General features: G+C 46.6%; 1 protein-coding gene across 1 annotated transcript in view; it reads left to right on the top strand.

Annotated features, from left to right (window-relative positions):
* Nucleotides 1-2,380: 2,380 nt before the first annotated feature.
* nav3 (neuron navigator 3) overlaps nt 2,381-17,577 on the top strand; it is a gene marked incomplete at its 5' end in the record, with an annotated part of 156,519 nt that continues 141,322 nt past the window's right edge. Inside the window, one exon of the mRNA XM_079235753.1 lies at nt 2,381-2,623. Within this exon, the coding sequence (XP_079091879.1) occupies nt 2,381-2,623 (243 nt within the window). The remainder of the gene's footprint in view (nt 2,624-17,577) is intronic.

Here is a 17,577-nt window from a genome sequence, read left to right as displayed (position 1 = left end):
CTGTCTTTTCTGTAATATCAAACTGAAACACTAAAATCCTGCTGAAACCAAACGAGCAATCCAAAAAGAAAAAGCTTGGATGGACTTGATATTCACCCCCATGACTCCCAGGACAATGCACAGTTTTTCTTGTAAATGTGTTGCTGTGGGTTTGATGTGTGTGATGGATGCTGTCAGCCTCCTGCTCTCCACATCAGTGATATACATACATGGGATATATAATACAGCCTCGGTTTCTTGTTACAGAAAATCAGCCCCTTAGTCAGTTTTGTGGCCAGCAGTGGCTCTTTTGTAACGTTCCTCGTGCTTCACCATTTCCACTTTGGTTACTTCAATCAGGATCATGCACATACTTTTACCAAATGAATATTATACTTATACTTATGATTAAATTCTGGAGAGGTCTTTATCCACAATGGGGCCTCTTCAGGATCCATAATGCGTTAAGCATTCAGCCAGTTTGGTTTCACTTCACCACACTAAACATGAAGCATGTTGTATCCTACTGTTCATGCATGATGAGCATTTACCAGCTAATACACATTCTGACAAACACAAGCCAATAACCAATAATAATAAACCAATAATACATGCACTATAAGACGCTGCATACAGTAAGCGATAACATACAACAACCAAATGCTTAACTAAGGAATAAGCCCTGTTACTGTACAAAGAAATATACCAATTGACCCTTCTCTAAGTCCCGCACTTTACTGTCCAGCTCTGCTCCATAGACTCTGGTGCATTTTCTGGCTGGTTTAGTGGATTTGGAGCTCGTCATGGAGAGGATGGGTGGAGATATACGTGTCTTAAACATAATGTTTCATGAACTAGCGTTAGCACTTCTATGCTATGCTAGCTACTGGTGGTATACTGCATACACATGCTGCTTTTGCTTTTTTAATGATTGTACCAGTGAATAAAGACCGCCCCGGATAGAGAGGAAGTGTTGTTTCTTTATCTCATTGTCTTCTGTCTGCAGAGAGGATTCACCTCCACTTACCTGGACAGCTGCCGATGTGACAGCTGCCGATGTGATTGTCAGATTGTAGCTTTTCAGAAAGTTGCCAGTCGGAAAAACCTGGCGAAGGCCGGCTTTGGTCCTTTTGAGAAATTGATGAAGAATGATTGTGATTGGTGGTTCTCTGTGCATGTCAGTCACGAGCAAACAAACCCTGTGTGTTGGAGCAGAGTATGTTCCATCAGACAGACTTCTCTTGTAGATTAGTCATGGAAAATGAGAGCCATGCGAGTTTTCCTTTGGAATCGAGCAAAAAAGGAAAGTTGCAGCATGACGTGTTTGAGTTCCTTCGCCTGACTTGACTTTGCTCGTCCGGCGATGTGACCGTCGCGCACATCGGCGCCTCAACGGTGAAACGATTCACCACGCAACCGCCATCGCCATCTCAAGGTGTTTGAGATGGCGTCAGACCGTTTGTTTGAAGCACATTACCGAAGGTTTCCCAGGATGCATTGTACTGCATCGAGCCACTGTTGAAGTGTAAGACCTCTGGCACCTGCTGAAGGCGTATGGATTCATAATAACAAAAAACAATTTGATATTTAAGATCCCTTTGTGAGGCTATTTCTGTCTAAGTTTCATTGTTTCCCTACAGGGAGAATACAGTGAGACAGACCAATCGCTCAGCAGTAGAAACCAGTTGAGCCACTTGGAGTCTGGTACCTGATTGACTTTTTTTTCCCCAAAAGTTTTTACTCACGAAGAGCTTTCAACAGCTGTTCGCTCTGGAATTCTCCCTTTTGTTTCTTATTTCACCCTCAAACCATTCTGTTTTTTCTCACATCTTTTATAAATCTTCTTTTTTGTTTTGTTATCCCTCTCCCTTTGCCACTATTTCTCTCATCAGAGGAAGGGGGAAACTCCAGATGTAGACGGTGAGAGTGTGTCTATTTCTAGTGTTCAGAGAGAGAGAGAGAGCTTTTGACAGACACACGCTCAGCCAGGTCTGAGCAATCAGGGTTGTGCCGCTGGTGGTTTTACCTTCCAGAGGAGCTCACGCCCCCTTGAACTGTTTTGGCTGACTTCTGACAGAGAGAGGGAGAGTGAGGGAAGGGGAGGGAGGAGTGCTGCTTGTGGGAGGAGAAGGAGGAGGGAGTGAACTGGAGGAAGGAAAAGCTCTCTCAGTTTCTGTGAGTCCTGCTCGCTGTAGGCTACAGAATGAGCGCAGTTGCTCTCCTCTCAGTCTGAGAGGCAACTGGTTTGTTTTAGTTTTTTACTTTCCCCCTTCCTCTCCGGGGTCAGACACCAGAAGGAGTCACTACAAGGAGTCTCCCCCCCCCCCCACCCTTCTTCCTCGCCGTACTTTTTTCCGGACCCACTCCTGCGTTGTTGTTTCCGTGCCTGGGGGGAAGCACCATGCCGGTGGTCGGCGTCGCCTCCAAGCTCAGGCAACCCTCCTCCAAGCCGGTGCACACGGCGCTCCCCATCCCCAGCGCGGTCAGGACGGCCGCCTCGCAGGGCTACGCGGCCCGGCAGCAGGAGCTCGGGGCGGGCGAGGGCGCCCCGGGTCTCTCCTGCCAGCTGTCCATCAAGTCCGGGTACCAGAGGACACCGGAGGGGCGGTCCAAAGCCGAGGCGGAGCAGAGCAAGATCTGCAAGGTCAGTGGTGACGGCTCTGCAGGCGGCACGGTTACACCCCGCAGGTGTCTCTCTCTCTCTCTCTCTCTCTCTCTCTCTCTCTCTCCCCCTCTCTCTCTCTCTCCATCTTGGCGAGAGCAGGTGTAGCCTTGAAGCACAGCTCAGGCGCACGGCGGTGAGTCACGATGATGTCGCTGGCGTTCGGTCATTAACTAAGAGGGGAAACCGGATGAGTAATGCATCGCTGTCAGTGCATTGTCTCATCCGGCTGCACATGGTTTACGTGTGTGTGTGTGTGTGTGTGTGTGTGTGTGTGTATTTAGTCAAGACTACACAGATCCCTACCTGGGAAGTAAGCCGTAGCTGCTCTTCTACCGGGAGGGAAACTAATCTTTGGGTAACGGGTGCTACCTGAGAAGCCCCAAAGATTAGGGAAACATGGTCTGAATACACCCCCCCACTGCTTTTCTCCTCAATCTGCCTCCCATGCTGGGTAATATTTCAGATAGATCACCGTCGCTAACCCCTTTGCTCCCTGAACATATTCTTAATACCCCTAGAGGTCACACATGGTTTACTTGAAGTGGTCCACCACACTGAAGTCCTCTCCTTGGTGCAGGAAGGTTTGGCTCACTTTTCTCAGGCTGCAACGCAGAAGACGGCCCCCGTCCCGAGGAGGAAGGAGTTTTCGAAACTCCCCGCCAAATAGTTTCAGCAGCGCCTCGGCCCGTCCCACATCCTCAGCTGTCAGAGCACAAACGTTCCTGTTTGGCCGGTTGATCTCTCCTCCGCCCGTCTTTCTGCAGCTACAAGACTTCCTTCAGAGACAAAAACAAAGAAAAGAAAGAAAAAAATGCAAAGACTCCTGACGCTGATTCTACTTCTGGCTCTGGGACTTTTGACACTGTACAAAGCAGCTGATCTTCCTCGTGACCCAGAGGAAACGGAGACATCAAAGAGCGGGGCAGCGCTCCCCTGCCTCTAAATCCTTGGCTACGTTCATCATTAACCTGCCGCTGAACTGGCAGCGTCAGCTTGACTTTCAGCTTGTTAACACAACCGGTTCTTACAAGCCTCCCGCTTGGTCCTACAAGTTCTGAGAGTTGCGTTTTATTTTGGGTTTGAAGAGGAGGAATGCTGAAGGCATCCATCTCCCATCATGTCCTGAAAATGAAACCCTTCATGCAGGCTTCACCTGTTGCTCCTCTACTTGTGTTTGATTTGTTTCTCACGTAAAGTTGAACTTTTAACCGGCGCTGATGCCTCTGGATGACCGAAGCAAACTCGACCATCAGGGAGAGGATTATCAATATCTACAAAGTGATTATTATTGCTTGTGATCGCTGCCACCTGGTCCGATTCCCTACAAAAGCAGACTTAACCATGCAGGTCCACAGGACCTCCTTCAGCCGAGCCTCTGGCAGACCCAGATTCAGCTTCGCTGCCACCTTTGACCCCGCTGCAGGAAACACTACCGCTTTGGTCCACAGGGACCGCCAAAGTCGACACAATATTAAAGTTCCTCGCAGCAGCTTTGATTTATTATCAAGCTCTTCTGAAACATAAATGCTGTCAGGGTGCTGGCGCTCTGACCTTTGCCCTCCCTAATGTGCGGTGGTTTATAAGATTTGCTCCAGTCGTCCTGTGGCCCCCGCTAAATTTTTTTTAAATGTACGATCAGTGCATATAGTCCCTGTCCTTGGGAAGCGCGGAGGCAAACAGAGCTCCTGCCCCAGCCTGTCGGTGTGGGTGAGGAATGGGTGGTATGGAGGGGGTAATTAGTTTCTCTAATTATGTTGTGTCGGCCCTTAAGAGCTTAACTCTCCAGAGGGGGGAGAGAAGGTGGAGTAAACGCTGCCATTACTCCTTCACATTCACAACACGCCTTGTTTCATTTGGAGCACCTTTACCAGGCGGGGCTATGTGTGGAGCAGCGCTTGTTTGTGCACATGCAAACCCCCATGTATATGCAATAGTCGGCATGTGTTAGACCTGTTAAACATATCCTAACCTAGGTGGTGTTTGCCAACGGTGGAACGTTTTGTTATTCTCACTATTTCAAGATTGCGGTGTGTTGTTGGTGGAAAATCAACAAAGAGGTTTGGAGAGTTTGACCCATGACATGTTTATTTATTTATTTATGACCCCCTTTTTATTTTATCGTGGCTGTCGTGCAGAAAAACATGCAGTCAGTATAAAAGCGAAATAGATTGAAACTGGAAAACCTCAATTCTAAGCAGCCAGAGGTGCAAGAATCAGCGTCACAGCTAGCAGACATTAGCAGAATGATCAGGAAAAATAAATACGGGGGTTAAGCGCTGAGCGGAGAGGAAGAAGGGATTTGTTTTCCCTTTGGTGGGGTGTTTACAGAAGACAGCAGCCCCGATGTTGTTTTGAGCAAAGCCAAAGAGGAAGTCCAAAGGAATCCTGTCCCGAGTGAAAGACGAGCTCAAATGTGATCTGCAGTCTGACACCGACTTCTATTTGTATTGGGAGGCTTCACAGCCAGCAGACTGCTGCACTCAGGATCCACTCAGGATCCACAGAGCCGATGCAGGTGTGCTGTTTACGCTAAGCCTCCCAGACGGGACTCGCTTCGGACGGCATTCAGAATTAGCTGCAGCTAATCTCCGCTGTATTAGTCCAGGCTGCACGCATTGTGTGCTGCATAATCCCTCGGATCAGAACCGACTGCGCCCACTTTCCTAGGAGTGTGAGTCTGTCTGTGCACAGGTGTTTGTCAGGTTTTTCTACATCGGGCGATTTAGCCACCAAAACTGCTTTGACTTTTGATTGCATTCGCTGAGTTTCTGCTTCCTGCTTCCTGCCGTGCTCTCCGCTGAACGCCACTGCCTCTGGCGGGATGTGGAGCAGGAACGAACAGCTCTCCTGAGTTAATGAAGTGTCAGCGCCGCCACCACTGATATGGAATTATCTTGTGCATCAAGAGTTTTTTGGGCTGGTGTCCAACTCACACGGCCCCGGGCCTTATTTAGTGAGTCCCTTTTGTGGTGGAACAGGACATTGCATCACACCTCTCGATTAGATCTGGAGCGTGGCAGAAGAAGGAATGGCGTTGATTGGATCCGTCTCTATTCATCCTTGAAGAACTGTGTGGGCGCGGAGGGGATTTATTATCCTCCGTTTGCTTCACAGCGAATGATTTGAGCGAAATGTGTTTAATAACTCTGCGGCACAATTAAAGTAATGATGCACCTGCGACGAGCTCGCTCCTCTGATCTCAGCCGGTTTTTGGTCTTGACCCTGAGAATGTGAAGAAAACTCAGTTACTTCAGCTTCCAAACGCCAATTAGCTTAGCAATTAGAGTCGCCACATAGTGCCCTATTGCACACTTACTCGCTCCATTCCCAGCAGCTAAACAATGTTTGGGAGACTCAAGTTGTGCCTCCTTTTTTACAGGTCTCGTAATCTTTTTCATTTTAAAAGCATAGAGCGTCATGTTAAAAATACGGTAGCCTCAGTAGAAGGGATTGGGTGCAGCATAAAAGCACAAATAGGGCCTTCACAATAGCAGGAGCTCCTCCTGTACATTCTAAAGTTATCTTCCTCTGCTGTCAGTCTCTTGTGTCAACAGAAGAGAGTCGTGCTGTATATGGTGAACGTGTCTTTATCTCAGAGCTGCAGCTCACTGTGTACAGCAGCCGACCGACGCAGCCTGCTAGCTTGGCCGGCCTCTAAAGTCGGTGAAACGTTATCCCGGAATGTTGCTCCTCAAGAATTAGTACACAAGTGTTTGCCGGAAGTGCGGACGAGAGCCAGACACACTCGCTCACTTAGAGAACAAAAAACATCCTGTTGGGTCTCTTTCTGTGTGTGTGTGTGTGTGTGTGTGTGTGTGTGTGTGTGTGTGTGTGTGTGTGTGTGTGTGTGTGTGTGTGTGTGCGCGCTGAGGATAATAATCAGGATGTGTCTTTGCATATTTGCTCTTGTTTGGTGCGTGTGCTGCTCGCGGTAGTAAAGTGAGGCGAGGTTCCCCAGGGAACGATGTCGGGGTCCGGTGAGTTTGAGTGAGCGAGGAGAATGTAAACAACGCTCTGCCTCTTTCTCTGGGTGGGCCGGCCACTGTCTGTTTCTCTTGTCCTCCTTCCCTCTCCTTTTTCTGCTTTTTTTTTTTAGTAATCTTGCAAACTTTTCTTTCTTTCTGTTTTCATGAATGAATGCTAACTCTCCAACAAGCAATCACGCCTTGTTCAGGCTATTTTTAGATTTACTGATTGAGGTTATGATGACAAAATGTGAATGAAATGACATGAACATGCGTAGACTTGCACTTGTAGCCTTCAATAGTTACATCCCGGATGCATGTTGTACGTACGGCCTGACAGACTGCTTTCATACGCTCATATTGCTCATTTGAGTACGGCCATCAGCCACTTCTGAACATGTTGGATTATTAGCTCCATTACAGTGACATGTGTAGTGATGTAAAGAAGGACTTTGAATAGGAAACATGTCACCTTCACGTTTGCACTGATGCATTTATGTTTTAGTTTTTTGGTCCAGCTCTCTCTCTCTCTCTCTCTCCGTCTTTTCTTGCTCTCGCTCTTCCACACTGGAGACACCGCTGAAACAACAGAGAGAACAGAGGGAAGCGAGAGGGAGAGGGGGGGGGGTCTGAACGCGTCCTGGTCTCATGGGTGGTCTGACCCGCCGTGTGCCGGACTCCATATCTGAATGAGACGTCGTCGCCCGAGCGGCGACGTCGTGAACGCTAACGAGCGGGAGCGTGTTTGCACGTCAGCGAGGCCACTGATTGGATCTTTGAAGCGCAGTGCGACGAGACTGGAGCTCTCATTGAATCTAAATTGCATTCTTGAAAAAGGTTAGCCACAACTTGAGTATAGAATGACACGAGAGCCGGCAGGAGACCGCGGGGCAGGTCTGTCCTCGCTGCCGCTCTGCAGCACAGGAGTTGGTCCCTGCAGCTTGAGTAGCGCTTGCAGGAGGAAGGTCAACGTTTCTGCGGTCTGCTCAGCCAATCAGAAATAATGTGTTAACAGGGGAGTCCACCCCGGCTCTCTTGGCCTCCAAGTTGGAAACATGGCAGTGATTTTCGGTCCAACAGATGATTTTTCAAGCGTAAGATTATCAAATTAAAGAAACGTAAAAAGAATGTTTAAAAAAAGTCAGATTGAGTTAACATGTGTTGTAGCTTCACGACTATAAAGGGGATTCACTCACATGTCCTCACTTCTATATAATTCCCTCGCACTGCTGAGATTTTTCAGCTTTAGAGTCTTTTTTTGTCTTTACACTTTTGCCTCTTATGACAATGGTGCCTCATTATAAAGAGCTGAGATTGTTCTGCAATGTTTGATGTAAAACATGGGTATGTATCTTGTAAAAGGTGAATTTAAGAAACTATGTAAAATCTAGAAAATGACCTCAGTGTCCAGAGGGTTAATGAACCCCTGGGGTCGCTATCGTGAAATATATTTGAGACAATATTATGCTTTTCCAACCCTCTGCATCCCCGGGCTTTTTTGTCTCGCGCGGTATTTCATTGCCTTCCGTGCGGCGGGGAGTCTGCTGTCGGCCGCCGTGTTTAAATCTTGGTTGTGAGAACACACAGAGCGGCTGGTGTTTACAGTAACAGCCACACCGGTTAAAAATACCCTCCCCTGGAAGGACAGTCCCGGCGTTCGCTCCAAAACACCGAGAGACGTAAGGCTCAAAACAAGACGAGTACCTACTGTGAAACCTTTTTAGGGCGATGGCCGAGGCTCCCTTCTTGTCTACCAGAGGGGTGAATAAGCAAATAATGGGAGTTTTGTATGAACGAAAAGATGAAATGGCCTTGCTCTAGGACACTTAGGCAGACTAACACTCTCTCTCTGTGCCATCATTCAACAAATAAGTGAGAATAAAGCGAATGGAGCCTCACGCCGCGCTTTTTCTGTTTTATTTTTGATATTATTTATTTTACATCTCGGCCCTGATTGGATGCAGGAGAGCGTGCACTGTGCACACGCTGCTGCAGGCCCTGTGCTAGTTCAAAGGTCGAATCGCTAACTCATCCAAGAGGGGCGGGCCGCTTGTTTGTAGTTTAATGCCGTGAAAGAAGAAGCGTGGGGGAGAGACACACATTTTACACATTATGCATCACGTCCATTTGATCTTGTTTGTGTCTTCACCATCTTGATGCTCATACGAGGTTAAAAGGTCACACACTCTCATCTTTACCTCCACCTCAGGTTCCCCCTCCGGTGTGTCATCTCTTCAGCTGTCTGTCAGCGGTCTCTCAGGCTGCTGTGTTTCTGCTGTTCATCCTCCCTCAATCCCTTCTTTTCACATCTACCCGGCACTTGCTTCTTCTCTTTTTTTCCACACTACGTCTCCTGTCACCGTCTTTCTGCTCTTTCCCATTCCCAGCATTCCTCCCCAAGTCTGTCCTCCTTTTTCTGTCCCTCCTCGCTGGAGTTCTTCTCCGTTTCCGCTCCCTCCAACACACTTGCTTACACACACACACACACACACACACACACACACACACACACACACACACACACACACACACACACACACCTTCTTCTTTGTCATAACCTTATTTTTCCCCACCATCCCCCCATCATCTTTTCCTCCACCCGTCTCTCTCTCCTTCTATCTTTTCCTCCGTGATATTCGTAATGCAAAAAGCAGCAGGAGACAGTTAACACACACCTGGCCCAGTTCTGTCTCTCCAGCTGTCACAGATAACCTTTCCTGAGCTCGACCAATAGGTCACTCTGCTCTCCTCTCGCTCTGTAGACCCTTTCTAAATCTCTCTGTGTCTAACGGTGACCCGGGCAGCTGCAGGGAAACATCTGGGAAAGCCAACAACAAGCGGTGTCAGAAGTGTCGGAGCAAGCAAACATCTCAACACATCCCGTAACACACGCTAACTTGGGCCCCGGCTCTGTGGTTGTGTGGTTTTTAGGCATGCACGGCCTCTGTGACTCACGATCACCGGCTGTCAACACGATGACTGGGTTTCTTGGCTCTGCAGAGGCACCTGGCGGGAAGAGGGACTGTGACTATGAAGACATGCGGCTAAATGCACTGCCTCAGAGTGAGCTTACTGTATGGGTTAAAGGAGCAGGAATACCATTTGGACCCATATTTTATGTATTAAGCATTGTTGTTTCCTGCCGTCAGAAACAATTCAGAGTAAACAACTCCTGTAAGCTCAGCACAGAAAGTGCTGCTGGTCATAGACGGTGGAGAGAAAGAGAGCCAAAACACGATTAAGCTGCTTGTGCACCAAAGTCACTCAAAGTAATACAACACAAATGGTCATTTATGATTTAGATTTTTTATTAAATCCTGTCAATAATGTTGGTTTGATGAAATGCTCAAAATAATATAGGCAGTAACAGGATCAGATGACAGTATTTTGGTGGCTGTAGCATAGTTATGTACCTCACTGTGACTGTGTATTACAGTATACTGTACACCACTCATAGTTTCCAAGGCCTTGGAAGTAGACCACCTTTAATCATTTCTGATGAGGAGCACCAAGGCGATCTTGCCAGGTTCCCATATCTGGAGAAAAAGGAGGATAGTTGTGTTTGTTCTTGGAGGGCATCAGCTGAACATATATGTTTTCAATACGTTTGCTCGTTCAAAACCCAAAACTTTGTCTCCGTTTGCTCCAGTAAAGCTCCTGAGTAAAATAAAGTGCGGTTTGAGTTCCCAGGTGTGGACGTTTGTTGCAGTTTGAATGTGAAACAGAAAGCTGATGAAAAGCAGCATCAATCATCCAGCCATGGGCCACGTTTGTGGGTTGACTGTTGGTTGTTTTTGATAAATAAATAGAAAACACAAACCGACCCGCAGACGCAGATGGCTTGATGAAAAGCTGGTTCTGGAGGGATTCTGGGTGGTGGTTCATTGCTGTACCCTCCCTTGGCAAGAGCTTTTACGGGGCACTTAACAGAGCGAGCACACATGTTTTTTTGGAGCGGTTAGCCCTCACATTTAGACTCATCATTACCCACAACCAGCATCTATGCTCTCATTATTTTTCCACTTTTTTTTTTTTCCAATCCAGAAATGTCAGTTTTCCTTATTTTCTGCATTTGTAGGAGCCAATAAAATGGCAAATGGAAATTGTTACGGTTTCTCATACACTTTCTGTATGTTTTAATCTGAGCAGCAGCAACCTAAAAGGGGATTTCATCATGTGCATTTGGTGGAAGGGTTGGTTCGAATTGCCTTGAAAGCAACACATGTGCATGCTGGCAGGTGGCCCCGGTTGGATTGAACCCCTGATCCTTACGCTGGATTTACGTCGTCTTAGAAAAGGTCATGTCATCTGCTACAGGTGGTAAATTAAGAAGACTTAAAAAAGAAGACTCATCTTTAAAGGCAAATAATAAAAAGCACAAAGAATAAAACCACATTGGGAATCATCTTTTGGCACAACTTGTTGTTGTGAATGAAACTTTTTAGCTCGTCCATTTAGTTTTAGGAACTATTTCCTAGTCTGAATTTTAAATTTGGTTACGGCGGAATGTTTGGAGACCCGGGAGATTTGTATTCCTGAAATGCAAGGCAGATGTGAATTGGCCTTTTCCAGCGTTACCCTGGCAGTGTTGGTGCTATGCTGGACACGCTGAGACACGGCTCTCGGAGACGCCAATGGAGTCATGAGGTCATCGGCTGACGCGGCGGTGCGGGACCCCTCCGGCCTCCGGCCTCGTCTGCAGAGCGTCGTGGCAGCATTTGATGCGTCCATGGCCTTTTGGTGGCAGTAAATCGAGTGTGAAACGGCATGTGGCGAAGCTGTAACTGGAGCCTTGTGGGTGCCTCTCTGTGTCTGTGCGTCTGCGTCAATAAAAGTGGAATAAAACAAAATGAGGTCTTTTACAGTAACATAAATTATAAAGCAGTTTTTCAGTGCTTAAATGCTCGGTGGTTGAGTTTTTCAACGATTCTGACTCACAGCAAGAAGAACTTGGGCTTCCTGGCCCTAATTCTTTCTTGATGTGGTTTGTGTGTTCACGTCGTGAACAAGTGTGTTGCCTCCCACGGTTTATAGACATGTAAGTTAAGTGCATTGGAGAGTCTCAATCACCCATAGGTATGATTATACGTCACACTTTATGGTAATCTACTGTCTCATTTGACCATATGTGAGCCAGGTCTTAATGATCTACATCCATCCAGCTCTGGCCTACACTTCTTCATGGTCAGGGCTGTTCTATTGTCCTTCTGCTGTCATGATATTGCTCTTCCTCTGGGCTGCTGGTGCCTCTTTTCCACCAAAGTTCAAAGCACGTCTCAATTTTTTTTTAAAGAAGTAAATTTCCGCCTCAACATCACTATCGTCTCTGCCATTCCACTGTATTAAATTAGTTAACTCTGCCATTAATGAGTGTTTAACATGAACTACCGGCCCTTGACACAGTCCCCAGAGATGAAGCCTTATTCCACCCTCCCCTTTCTCTTCTCCCTCCCTCCACTGGCCCCCTCACATGGCAAGTTTTCTCACAGTCTCCAGGCACACATTGGAGTTTGGTTTTATTTACTGGCTGCTGTTGTTGTTGCTCCCACGTGAAAGCTCATACTCTCGCTTTTAACAACCCCTCGTTTTTTTTGTTGGAGCATCCTCTGAGGCTTTTTCAGAGCTCTGCTCATTTCCTCTCTCAACCCAGTGGCCTTGATTGTTGTCACTTAAACAAGCAACAGATCTGTTGAATTGCATCCGCAACGAGGACGGTGGTATTGCCAAAGCTTTCAACCAATGGGAGTCTGTTAATCTATGATCTCTTTTCCCCTCGCCACACAAGGAACTATTTATTCTCTGCTGTTGATGAATACCACTCACTCTTAAGACATATTTTTGGGGCATAATTTTCTAAATGGTGTAATGGCCTCCTTGCGTGGTACAGAGGAGGTGAATTGCATACACAGGGAATCTTTGTCTCTGCCAACACTGGAGGGTCATTGCCTCAGTGATGGGTTCATAGGTTGAGGGTTCAGGTCAAACATTGGCCCGTAAGGCAGAGTTGTAGTGGTCCAGAAAGCTTGTGCAAACGAGCAAACATTTTCCCTCATAATCCGTTAATGATGAGGAAGGCCTGTCGGCCATCTTGGACTGAGGAGGACAAGAGGTTCCTTGTAGCAGCCACCAGGGTTCACGCGCTAACGGGCCACATGCCAACAGCTTGTCCGACCCAAGTCTTCAGAGATAAACGACAAGAGGCTTTTGTATTGCAGAAAGCCTCTTTCCTATGCAGATGTCTGCAAGCAGAGCACAACAAGCCTCTCTATCCAGAGCAAAACGAAGACAGGTTATGTGTACGATTTCATCGCAGCCCATGGAGGGTACCTTCAACCTCTTGAATACCCAGGATTCATTATGAGTCATACTCTTATACATTGGGAAACAAACAATATAAACAAACAATACAAGTATTGCAGTGTTTAATACGGCAGCTAATTGCCAGCACTAAAAGATAATGCGTACACAATTATAACATAATGGCGGGAGTGCTTGGAAAATAAATGCCCTCGGGAGAACAGCCAAGGACAGGGATAGAAAAGATGATTTGAGTGCAATTAGAGGGAACCAAGAGGATATGATTCATGGTGAGAGGCGGACGCATGGTACTTTACCAGAAGATGACTTGCCCCTGACTCAATCTGCTGTGTGACTCTGTTGTCCTAATTTGGAGAGGTAAAGGTCATTCCACCCTTGACGAACCAGGAAGTACAAGGGTTGAAAGCACTCAGCAGACGGATGGCCACTCAAGAGAAGCGAGGGTTGCTTTTATTATTCAATATTTATTCAAAGAAGATGTGGATGGTAGGAGTTAACTTGCCACGGGATTGGAAGCAGATGCAGGCACCTCATTCAGGTTTAAAACCTTAATCGCTCTCTGCATCTGGCTCCCTCCTCGTGGCCTTGCGGAGAGAACAACTGAAGGTAAGATACCAAGAGGGCGGAGGGGGGAGGAAATTGGAACGGTGGGAAGGAAAAGTGTGATCCTGAAGGGAAAGGAGAAATAGTGGTAGTTGTGTCAGGGACACTGCCTTGCGCCATGATTTAAGGAGCTAAATATTACTCTCTAGGTTATAGTTATAGTTGGAGTGAAGCCATTTGTATTAAGTAGCAAAAGAAAGAGCGTGAGAGCAGACGAAGAAGGAGAGGAAGTGAGTTGAGGGTGGAAGTCCAAGAGCATATGCCAGGCTGATCTTATGGGATTGGGAGGTGGGTGCATTGTGGGCCAGGGGTGTCATGTCAATGATACCCTACATATTCAATTCGAACCATTCTTTGGAAATGTGTAATACGCAAGGATCCTTGGGGCCCACTGACTTGGAGAGTTGTTGTTTTTTTACCAACATTTGATCACGCCCACTCCCTGCCAATCACTCCGTTCATCGAGCCACTCACAGTGAATCACACTGAAGCATCTGGATGAGGGTAAGCAGGTTTATGGAAGGACGGAAACCAGCAAATATCGCCCTTTCTTCCCTTGTCGTCAGATCAGCGTTGGTTGATATTCATTTCCGTGAGCTTGACAGGGACCATTAGTCTTGGGGAGGAGGCTTGAGTAACAGTGTGTAGGGGGTAAGGAACCTCTGGCAGCAGGCAGCAGCATATACAGTGTGTGTTATACAATAGCCCAGACCACAGAGGGAGAATCTGCTGGACAGACAGTATTGGAGGTGTGGGAAAGATGAAATGTCTTTCTCAGCCAGTTCGTCTTGGCTAATGCTCCCAATCATTAATTTAGAGAGCGGTTCAAGGGCTTTGAATGTGAATATTTAATATTAGCTATGAGCTGGGCATGTTATCATGTTGGATTTAGTTGATGCCTACTTTGCAGTGTGAATATTCAAGCTTGATTCGTTGTGTTGTTTGCATGTATCTATGGAGCTGTTTGTATGAAGCACCTGGAGGGCCTTTATGTTGTGTTCCAGCAGACCTGGGGCGGACTGATTTCACTAACTACGGCCGTGGGGTCCGGTCTTTGTGCTGACTGTGCTGTTCACCAGGATGTCTGAGTTCTCCTCGTGATCGCTCCCCAGATGTGTTGAATGAGCAGGAGGAGGAAGGGCTGGTCTCAGTGGGCCTTCTGGCTGTCTGCTACTCAATCCAGTACAGCGTTTTTTTCTTCTTCTTTTTCCGACACACATGAGAGAAAGTGAGAGTGAGATAGGACCTTTGGGTTGAAAGGTAATGTCCTCTCCCACATCCACCAAACCTCCTCTCGATGACTGATATCTGGGTCGGTCCAGCAGCAGCTACACTCCCACCCAGCAATCCCTTCCTCTCACTCTCTCAGAGTGAAGCTTGCTGAAGTTGCTGGAATGCATTGAGAACAGTGGGTGTTCAGCAGGATTGACTTGGTTGATTGTTACTCTCAAACTGGCTTGACATATCCAGGGCTTAATTTAACAGGATATCCGTTGCTCTGACCCGACCCGAACAAAGATGGTGAGAAGGAATGGAAAACCCCAAGGTGTGTGCCGGTAAAGCTGCATCCCATTTCCTCATTTCTCCTTCGAAAGCTTTGCTCTGTTTAAAGACTATTCAGTTTTCTCTCCAAGCAGAAACTACCTACACCCTGTTAATAGCTTAAGTATAAAGATTATCAAGATTGCAATGTAATTAGGCGTAAAGTAGGGAAATTGCTTCACGACTTATTGTCTAGGTGTCCTACTCATTGTCAAGGTATTTTTGGAGAGCCAGAACAAACCAAAGGTGACTTAAGGGCGAGTACCGGGACAAAGAGTTTCCCCACTGGGGATTAATAAAAATGTTCTAATCTGATCTAAAACTAGGGTTACACCAATCAAACGTTTTCGTTCCCGATACTGAAAACAATACCTGGGTTTTGGATATTGGCCAATACAGAGTACTGGACCGATACCTGGGTTCTTTTATGTCTAAGAGGTAACATGAGGCTTGATATAAACATTGCTTTCTTAACTTTGTAAAACAAAGTGTAACACATAAATACACTTTAGACTGAATTGTTAGATAATAAAATAATGGTATCCGGTACCCGATTCGACTGTTGGAGTCACGATGGGACCGCTATCAGTACCGGTATCTAAAGTGAAATGATTCTATTACTACTGGTCTGTAGACAGTTTGGTGTGCACCTTGCAGAGCTTGCTCACATTTGTCCAGTTACTCTTTCGGTGACTACGTTTTCATTGATTTCAGGTGAGGCCTCTATACTCAGGATGATAGTCTTAATATTTACATGTTTCAAACAGGCAGGAAAGTTACACTGTTTGGTTGCTGCAGGTTTTTTTCCTCTTGCAAAACATCTTCGAAGGAACTTGCACTGCAGCTTTTACCTTTTTCACACTCCATGCTACCGGTTAGCATGCATACATGTGTATGAAATTAAAGCGTGAATCAGCCCCTCTTTGTGTACATTTAGATATGTGCATGTGCATTTCCTGTGAGTAGATTGTGAGTGTGTGAAAAAGAGAGAGGATCACGCGTTTGCCTTTTATGTGTGAGTGTGTGTGCGAGCCTCGTTTTCCCAGGTCTCCACTCTGAAGTAGCACTTGGCGCTGAAAGCCTGGGCTGTAACTCTTTAATAGCAGAGTTGTTTACTCTTAATACCAACCCACTTCACCCCCATTTTGGGAGGGTTCCTCTGCCTTTGGCAAAGCAGCATGTAGACATTTTTACAGCTTTGTATGCTCAACACCATCCTGCTGACGGATTTTATGGCCCAATGGTTCTGCTGTGTGTGTTTTTATAATAACTGCAGGTTATGCAATCAAACGTTAGAAGTGCCAAACGCTTGATCATAGCGCTTAGCCTTTTCTGTAAACTCAACAGGTTGCTGACAGTGTGTGTACTGTGTGTGTGTCTGCTTCTACTGCCATGGTTACATTTCGTTTACAATTTACCGTCGCCTATGGGTGCTAGCTCCAGATGCTGCACTCCTGCAGGCCGTAGATTTCTTTATCGTGCGTGAAAATGAATAAAGAAGAGTTTGAATGAACAGCCGTTAGCTGTGTAGCAGCAGGCTAATGTCCAGCTAGCCACTGAGGACTGCAAAATAAGCTGCGACTGGTCAAGTCAAAACCCCAATGTGAAAGCGATCGTGATATAATGACCGGCTTGCTTTATATTTGGGCACACATATACAGTAAGTGCCGCAAAAGTGCCGCAAACCCCACTAACCGCAGTTACCCTTCAAAGGGCTAGGTGCTATCGTTCCGTTTAGCGTCTGGAATTTTCACAGACGTTCCAGTGAAAATGTCAGAGCAGCGTTAGCATGGGTGGCCCCAAACCTAGGCAGTGACTTGCAAAGGCAATTGGCAAGCTTTATCTGGAGAGCAGCACACGACAGTTCGCCCAGGAGGTATTGCGGTATGCATTGTATTAATATCGCGGCCGCAAACAGCCGTGGAGGCTTCACCAAGCACTACCATTATGCCGCTCAAGCCTGAAGGGGGAAAGTGCCGTTACAATATGATGATTAAAGGTGATCAGCGGTTGCCAGGAAGTTGACATTTCCAATGTTTGGCTGCAGCAGCAGGCCTCGCATCGCACGCTCTCTTAAACTCTTCATCTGGGGAAAGGGTAGCGGTTGTGGGAACATGGGTTGGGGGGAGGGAAACGATCAGTTTGATATGGTTTGCGTGTGTGTGTGAGTGTGTTGACATGGTGTTTGCAACTGCAGTATTTTTTAAAGTCAAACCATGGCCCTGCTTCTGTCCTTTTTGGTGCAGAATCAAATATGCATTGTGAAATGATCTTCTTACTTTGCATGAAAGTGGTTTTATTTGTGTTATCCGTGTAGTGTTTCAGTGTAGTTTGACAAACATATCAGATAAGAGGGAAAAGCAGGAATGTAAAATAGTTTTTTTTTCACCGTTTGCAGTGACTGCATGTCATCATTCACCCATTCATACACTGGGAATACCATGCAAGGTGCCGCCTGTTTTTACCCATTTGTCTTAGTACATCAGAATCAATCAATATTAACGT

The sequence above is a fragment of the Taurulus bubalis genome (genome assembly GCF_910589615.1).
Source record: "Taurulus bubalis genome assembly, chromosome: 20".
Taxonomy (NCBI): domain Eukaryota; kingdom Metazoa; phylum Chordata; class Actinopteri; order Perciformes; family Cottidae; genus Taurulus; species Taurulus bubalis.
Note: the sequence above shows the minus strand (reverse complement) of the source record. Positions and strands in the feature narration are given on the sequence as shown.